We start from the raw sequence: 9282 nt of genomic DNA on the forward strand, positions 1-9282 counted from the left end.
AACAGATCACTTTACTGAGATCCCTTTTGGCTTCCTTGAGCTGCTTCCTTTGTTTCGTTCCTTCAGCTTCACCATTTTCCTGAATTTTTTAGCAAACAAAATAAATTTATTTTCAGATGAGTTATCACTGGATTCATCATCCAGAGGTTCAGTAACAGATTTGAGAGCAATTCCTTTCTTTTTTGTATCTTTTTTCAAATATGTATTTTCAAAGGAAAGTAAATTTCCTCTCAAATAATCGTAAGTCATAGAATCGATGTTACTACTCTCAGCTATCACTATTGCTTTAGTTTCCTACTCTTTAGTGAGACATCTCAATATTCTCCTCACAAGCACAGATTCAGAATATGTGATCCTCATAGCATCGAAGTCAGTGACGATAATGTTGAATCTTTCAAATAGTTCATTTATCATTTCTCCTTCCTTCATTGAGAACATTTCATATTCTCTATTCAACATGTTTATTCTGGACCTCTTGACTTGAGTTGTGCCTTCATGAGTGATTTGAAGCTTGTCCCAAATTTTCTTTGCTATTGTGCATCTTGACACCCGTCGGTATTCCTCGAAGCTGACCGCAAAATTGAGCAAGTTGACTGCTTTGGCGTTGAGCTCTACTTTCTTTCTGTCTTCCTCATTCCAATAAGCTTCACCTTTGAGTGTAACCACACCATCAGCTCCTGTAGTGGTTGGAAATTGTGGACCTTTCAAGATTATCTTTCAAAGTCTGTAATCTACTGATTGAATAAATATCTTCATTCTTTCTTTCCAGTAACTGTAGTTCTTTCTATTAAAGAATGGGGTCTGTTGCTTGATTGCCCTTCTGTCAGAGTGTATACTACCAGATTTAAGCCACTGTTAGCCGCCATCAGGATCTTTTTTCTAAGTTGCAAAGCTTGATCTCTGAGACCAAGCTCTGATACCAATTGATGGTAATTAGTGGCTAAGAAAAGGGGGGTTGAATCTTAGCCCCTCTTTTCTGAGTATCAATTGCTGCTTTTTCAAAGAAACTTTAGGAGATATTTCTATTTTTGTCTCATAACTAGTTAAGAGACATTTTCTTTTAGTTTCGTAACCGGTTAGGAGATATTTTTTATTTTTGTCTCCTACGTAACAGAAATAGAATTGGAGTAGAAGAGAAAGAGAGAATCACACCCAAAAGTATCCTGGTTCAACTGCTAAGTGCAATGCAGCCTACATCCAGTCTCCATCACAACTGTGACGGAATTTCACTATAATCATCAGATTACATACACCAATTCTTCCCTAGGAACTACCCATTCCTATCCGGGACAAATCTGGATTCTATCCCCAAATCTGAACTTGACTTGGACACCTACCAAGCTTTCAACTGTAAAGTGCTAACCCAACTTGCAAGGGAATCTCCCACAGGATTATGAAACACAACATACAGATGTACAAAAGAACTCTTAGACATCTATGGCTTTTTCTTTAATTTTGCTCTCTCTGCATTTTTTCTCTCACTGATTTTTTCTTACAAATCTCACTCTATTTACCTTTTACCATGAGACTCAGACAAACAAAACTAAAGAAAAGAATACAAAATAAAACCCATTTAAGGAGAAGAACTCAGGAAGCTTGGGTAGCTATGAGAACTCTGTGCTTTCTCTTCTTGTCTGAACCCTTGGCCGTTCACCCTTATTATAGAAGGGGAAGCTTCCAAAGTTGAAACCGTTTCAACCAAGCCACCAACATATTCTCCAACAAACAGCCGGTTCGGATAGAGAGAAGAGAGAGGGAAAATTGAAAGCAAAACCAACATGCATGTACCTCTCTCTCATCCCTTCTCATCAAGCTTCATCAATCTGAGCCTTTCATCTTGACTTTGGCCCTAAGAATGAATTTTGGCCCTTGATGAATCTTTGATCTTTGACAGCTCATTCCTTTCCATATTTGTTTCTTTTTTCATGTAGCTCCAGTAGCTACCTTCTGTCTTGAATGAACAAAAATAGAAACGAGCTTTACCACTGAGATCTTCTTCTTTGACCGAGGCTGATTACTTCTATTCTAGGCATGAAGATCTTGAAGCTTTTTCTTGAAATCTTGCCTTCAATGGTAAAGATCTTAGTCACACCATGCTTCGGATCTTCCTTGTTCAGAAACCATCATCAACCTAGCCTTTTTCTTCTTCATAACTTCACTATTTTTCTCTGATAACTTGCCCTTGCTATCTTATTCTCGGACAATGAAATGATCGAAACAAAGAGAGAGAAAAAAGAGAAGAAAAAAATAAACTTTTGAAGGAAGCAATGAATGGAATTAAAATAAATTAATTCCCACTTTCATTCTCCTATGCATAAAGTAACGTGTAGAGCATTTAATATAATTAAATCAATTTAAATTTTTTTCTTTCAGTTATCAATGCATGAGTTTAATTTAATTAAAATTTGAATTCTATATACTATGGAATTAGGTAACCGAATGGTGCAACAACAAATTGGATCCCTTTTGTTTTGTGATCAACGTATGGCATCCTTGAGCCACTTTCTTCATCATTTTGTTTATCAAAATGGGTCTGAAATTTGGGCTTATCTCCAATACAAGTTTCAGCAACTTGAGTGATCTACAAAGCAAATTATCTCACCTATCAAGTTGGGCTTATATTTTTCTTTGGTCCAATAATCAAAATCTGCACACTAAACAAAATCCATCAACCAAACAATTTGAAATAAAAAATTAACAATTTTTTTTAATTAACATTTTTTAATAATATTTGATCATCATAAAAATTTCAAGTTTTTCAAACTCATCAATATTAACTCAAATATAAACTAAATATAAAAATATTGTTTATTTAATATTTCTCTCTTCTATTAAGTAGCTAGATAGCAACTATAATTGTGTGTTTTTCATGTAGAAAAAGATTATTCTTGATGCAGAATATGCGTGTATCTGTATAAGTGAAAATAACACTAATAATAACTCGTGCTATATATAATTTTTCTTGTTTTTCTCGTGCTATAATGTTAATAAGCACCTGAGAGATGCGTGTACAGTTTAATTGTTGTAGCATCTATGGCGGTCAAGGAAGTTTTGATGGTCGAGACGTCCATTTTCGATTTATATATCTCATAAAAAATGTTTAAGTTTTCTAAATTCAGTCACATCTTTTTTTAAATACTTGTCATATTCAATGGCCATAAATTAAAATGGAATAGCAACATGCAAAATACAGGAATGTGGATGAAAATTGAAGTATTTGCCCCATTAGCTAGGACAAGGTTTTCTTCTATATGGTTATAAATTGCTAATTAGGTTATTAGCCAGGTCCCCACACTATTCTATATCCTAGCCTAATTGTAGATTTTTATTTAAGTTCGCTTATTTTTTTCTGGTTATAATTAAAAGTTTTTTGTTAGGTGGAACGGCAGTAGGTCCTGATTAAACGGTCCTTAACTAAATGACTAATTATTAATATATTGCAACAATTTACTTACATATGATGTTTTAAAAATTTAAAAGAATTATACACTTTCATTTATTTATATTCATTTAAATTATAATATTTTTATTTCCAATTTTTTTGTGTGATTAATTCATCCTTCGCAAAATTTGAAATAAAATAATTGTATGTAGTTATTAATGGATTAAATTGATCGTCGCTATCATCTTAAAAAATTTTGTTTTTCGAAACCGAGTTAAAAAAAGATATGATAAAATATTTTGTCGCCAACTTTGATTACTATTTAGTGACAGATATAAAATATTGTCACTAACTATTAGCAACGTCGCTTTTATTATCGATTATTCGTCAAAAATTCTATCACTAATAATAATATTTATTGCTAATTTACGTAAATTCGTTAAAAAAATCGTCACTAATAAAAAAATTCTAATAGAAAGCTAGAATTAGATTTGTAAGAGTGTATTATATATGTGCTGTTATGTCTTACCATCCTTTCTTGACAAGTGAAAGGACCAAATTGATGTATTTGGTCCTATTATTAGACAAATGATGCTCCACAAGCTCACTATACCTAAGAAAAAGTTCATCCATTATGTGACTCCCAAAATGGGATTCAAGCATGGATTCAACCACTGCCCTAATGGTCCTTGATACTCTCTCTCCACATGATAGCACTTTAAAAGAGTCACTATGGAATTCAACTCCACCATCCCAATCAATTTCATAGGCTTCACAGCTTTCTAATATGAATGATCCTTCCTTTTGAAGCACCCATTTTATTTCCTCCATGCATGGAGCATAGTATGGAGCATCAAATGAGTCCACCTTTTCCTCTTCAACTAGACCCTGTCAACATATGTATTATCACGTCCGTAAAAATAATTAATTTTTATATCTTTTTATTACTTAAAAAATCATTAAACACATAAATTTGATTGAATGGCGATGTAAAACTCTTTACAATGTGAATGTGAGTATATTAATTAAAATTAATTTTGTTTTAAATTTACCACTAAAATTTTTTTTCTTTAAATATGACAACCATATATATAGTTGTGCAAATTGCAAACTAAACAGTATGAATGCATGTTGTTGAAGGTACTAAAAACGTGTATGTACCTCAGAAACCATGGCCATGAGGACTTGTGCCAAGAGTTCCCATTGATAACAAGCATGGGGTTCAGCTGGGTCCAATGAGTTTCTACCAAGGAAGGACAACACCATGCACCCACCAGCTACCATCTCTTGAGATCTTATTTCCATGAAATTTAAGAAATCCTTCTTGAATTGCATGGAATAAGCATTTAAAACACTTTGTGGACTGCTCTTTGATATGTATAACTTCCCCTTGTTCAAAGCCCTGCCTTCTAATATGTCACCAGGAACCTGCATCAATTAATTATTACACCTTCATCATTAATATAATAACAATAATTAATTAATTATTTTGTCTACTTGTCATATCTTCAATAACACAAAAAAAAAAGTTAAAGCTAATATTTATTTAGGTGGTAATTCAAATGCAGTAATTTTATGTGAAGTTAATAGTTAAGAATCGTTAGATAACAATTTAATTAAATCTATCAACTTCACATGAAGTTAATTTAAGTGCACTTGAATTTTCACCGTATATTTATTGTAATACGGTACATTAATATATAGTTATCCAATGATCACTACTGCTTTTCTTTTAATGAAAAATTTAGACAATATTTTTAAATGAATAAAAAATCCAATACTCCCCCTCATTTCCTTTATATGTCTGGTTAAGCTGATTCTATAATTCGGTATAAAAGTCTTTTCATTGACTTATTATGTATTAGAAAAATAGTCCAGAAATGAAAATGCCCCCTCATCTTTCTAGGTTTAATTTGTCTTTGTATATATAAATTTGTGTCCTTGTACGTTATAACAAAATGGGACCTAATTTTTGCAGGCCAATTATGGTGATTTTCAAATTTTTTGGTGCTCACTGCTGTTTGGGACCAAATCACATTCTATATGTATTACGTACTGTGGTGTTTTATTAAAGAAAATTTTCTATCAAGATGCTAGAAAAAATTGCTACTATTGTTTATTACTTAAATGAAGAAGAACCAGAAATGTATCAATTAATACTAATATATATATATATATATATATATATATATATATATATATATATATATATATATATATATATATATATATATATATATGGAGCCAATTGTTCTGGACCAAGTCGTTGACCCTATATAATTAATTTTGAGGTGAGTGTTATCTAGATTTTTTTTACGAAAATGTTTGGTAATCAAAGAAAATCAGCTAAAAATAGTGGTAACTTGTTTTATTTAACATTTATTAATTATTACGACAATTAATAAATGCTAAATAACGCAAGTTTTGACTGTTTTTTTATTTACCTAATATTATTATTAGTTAATATTAATGATAATTAATATAATAGGAGTATAAATGATTTTTTATTTTTTATTATTTTTATTTTTTATTTATTAAAAATTATCAAAATGAGAAAAATCAATTTTTTTTCTCTCAACATTTATTATTTCTCTTTTTTTTTATTTGTCAAACTATTAACGTTACAACTTAAATAATATAGGATATAAGATTTTTTTCTTATAGAAGATTTTTTTTTATTTTATTATTTTGATTGGGACTATCTAAATTATTACTGTGTTATCCTTTAACAACATTATTTAATTTGAGACTAATTAATATATTATTCATACTACTCAATGACACAAAATAAAAATAATGATAATGATGACGAAGATCAGGATAATGATAATGATACAATTTGATATATCATTGTCTAGTAATATTTCTGCGAATATTATTGTTCCTCACAAATTCCCCATTAATTGAATCACTAGAAATGATGTAATAATAATGTCAAAGACACATGCACTAAACTTTTATATAAAACGCACGTTAAAGTGGGTATTGAATAAAATAAAGTAACATTGCTCACTCATTTAACTAAAATGGAGAATGTTTAGATGTCTTATGAGCAAGAAGTGAATAATATATATAGTTAAAAAGAAATCTCCCTCTAATAATAATATTTAAGAAACTTAGTATCCAATTGATATATATCAAAGGATTTAGTAATTAGTTAGTTATTAATTAAATAAAGAATAATAAAGAGACTGTCCTTTTCTAAATATTTAGAATCGTGAATAATAATGTTATGTATATATTAAAATACACATTATTAAATATATAATTATTTACCTAATAATATAGGTTTTGAAGAAAGATATTTCATGAAATAAATATAACAATATCTTTAGATATGGATAGTTAATAACGGAATAAGGTATTCCAATCCACATGTTTATAATAAATTATATCACATTTGATTCATGATTCAAATAATAATATAAGGACATACTGCGGCAGTTTGATAGCCACACATTCATTGTGCAGAAAACCCACAAGATAAGGCCCCATAAAAAAAGAAGTAATCAAAATATGCTATAATTTTCTTTTTTTTTAGTATTTTTAGTTGAATTTGATTTTTCATATATGGTTAATGTATGTATTAACACATTGATAAAAGTAACTGAGTTTTAAATTTAGTTTAAAAATTCATCTAAATGAATGAATTTAATTGGATGACCTCATAAAATTCTTATGAAAAGAGTAAATCATATTTTTTTTCGTAAAATTTTAAAAATATTTTTAAATAAAATTTTTTTAATTTTACCCTAAAATTTTTTGAATTGTATCAAATATATCTTTTAACTGCAAATTTTTTAAAAAATTTAAGATTAATTCAGCAACAATTTTACAAGAACAACCTTCAAAACACAATCAAATCAGACATAGTTGTCATGTATTATTATTTGATTGGTCCTAAACTTTCTGAAAAATTTAGCTGTCAGGATATATTTGATGTAAATAAAAAATTTTAGGGACAAAATTGAAACAAAATAAAACTTAGGAATATTTTTAAAAATTTTGACAAACTTCAAGGACAAACAATATATTTTATCATAAAGAAAATATATCAGACAAAACATATATAATTTGCAAGTTATAAATTAAAAGAAAAAATAAATAAAAATATATATATTTGCATACCTGAGAAAGCCAATGGAGACTTGAAGAAGAGTGCACAAAGTGAATGCTATTGCTTGGGAAAAGCCTTCCATAGAAAGAGCCAGGAACACCACAAACAAAACAATTGGACCCATTATTGTTATTATTTTTGTTGTTATGATTATTATTAGTATTATTTTGTTGCTTCATCTTCTTATAGAAAGATGGCAATGATGCAAATATGGTGTTGAAGTCATTGCCAAAGAGATCATTCAAATGAATCATCAATTCAGGTGCAGGTCGATCCAACAAGCGTGACGTGGCATAAATAGCATCAGTTATTTCCGAAATTACCCTTAAGGCATTGGGTCCAGAGGAGCAACCCAAGTCAGCAATGGCCATACTCACTGGCCAATTATTTGATGAACATAATGCTTGCACTATGCGTTTCTTTGTTGCTTCTTTTCCCACTGAGATAATATTGTTCTACACAAAATTTAATTTCAAGTAATTAATAACATTTAATTTCTCACTACACGACTTGCACATCAATTGTATGTAATATAATATCTTTAATTTGTTTGAGACCAAATACAAATAATTAAGGAATTTGATTTGTGTGTAATGTCATTGTACTATATATCATTATTACGAAAATGATATATACCTAAAGTAAACAAACAATAGATTACATAGGAGAGAATTAACGATATACTTAGAGTAAATTTAATGGAGTGTTTTTTAAGTTTTAAATTTGATATATACATGAAGTAAAACGGTTTTAAAATTTATTTTGTATTGAAAATAATTGATGAAACAAGATCAATTTCACTTTATAGAAGCGGTTTTATTTTGATAAAAAATTAACTAAATGTTATTGTCTTATATAAAATTTAAAATTAATATCAAATTACTATTTATAACATTTAATTTCATAAATACTGATATAATATCCTGTCAAATTTAAAATAAAATTGAATAACATATCCTGTTTCCAAATTATACAAACAATGATGGCAATAAATACATGTGACATGTATATATGTATGTGTATCATACATAGGGGACAACATTATGAGAAATAAGGTAGGAGGGGAAAATGAAAGAAAAAGAAAACTAATAACCAAGGATGAGAAAAGTACGTCAACGAGTTATAATTCAAATGGTGGTATAGTCTCTTCATACTCATTTAAAAATCGTGGATTCGAATTTTTCTATTTTTAGTTAAAAAAAAGTAAAAAATCAATTATCGGTCCAATCATGAAAGTTAAAGGTAATTAACCTGAACATCTGAGTTCATGGCATAGCTAGTTTCACCCACTCCTTTGTTCATGTGAAAAACTTCTTCCATCGTTTGCATCTTTTCTCCTTCTTCTTTGGATTTGGGGCATGCACTTGTTGAAGAAGACCTACCAAACAGAAATTCTGACGTTGTTGATTGACTCATGGCTGGTAAAGCTATTTGGTTGTGGAAATATTATAATAACAAATTTTAATACATATATTAAGTGCAATTCAAAATATTCATGAAGAGATTGTGTAGGGAGAATGGCTTTATATAGTGATGATAAATCATCACAAATCAAATAGGCACGAGCATAAAATTAGCTAATAAGAGCAACCACACATTAATACCGTACGCAAGATTCTATATAACAGGTTTATTTGACTTATATATGGTTCTCATTCTTAAGTAACTGTAACATATATCTTTGGCTCAACTACCAGTGTAAATTTCTAATTTTTAAGTTTCTATCTTTTTTTTTTCTATTGTGTTAGTCTACCTATACTATTTTTCTTTTGTTTGAATCCGA

At 29.3% G+C, this 9282-nt stretch overlaps 1 protein-coding gene across 1 annotated transcript; it reads right to left on the bottom strand.

Annotated features, from left to right (window-relative positions):
* Positions 1-3867: 3867 nt before the first annotated feature.
* Positions 3868-9068, bottom strand: LOC112697997 (probable jasmonic acid carboxyl methyltransferase 2). The gene is made up of 4 exons (XM_025751428.2): positions 8751-9068; positions 7511-7954; positions 4544-4810; positions 3868-4270 (listed from the first exon to the last, which is right to left on the bottom strand). Exons 1-4 carry the CDS (start codon positions 8913-8915, stop codon positions 3908-3910), a joined length of 1239 nt encoding a protein of 412 aa, XP_025607213.1. The 5' UTR covers positions 8916-9068; the 3' UTR covers positions 3868-3907.
* Between the last annotated feature and the right edge of the window lie 214 nt (positions 9069-9282).

The sequence above is a fragment of the Arachis hypogaea genome, chromosome 6 (genome assembly GCF_003086295.3).
Source record: "Arachis hypogaea cultivar Tifrunner chromosome 6, arahy.Tifrunner.gnm2.J5K5, whole genome shotgun sequence".
Lineage (NCBI taxonomy): Eukaryota > Viridiplantae > Streptophyta > Magnoliopsida > Fabales > Fabaceae > Arachis > Arachis hypogaea.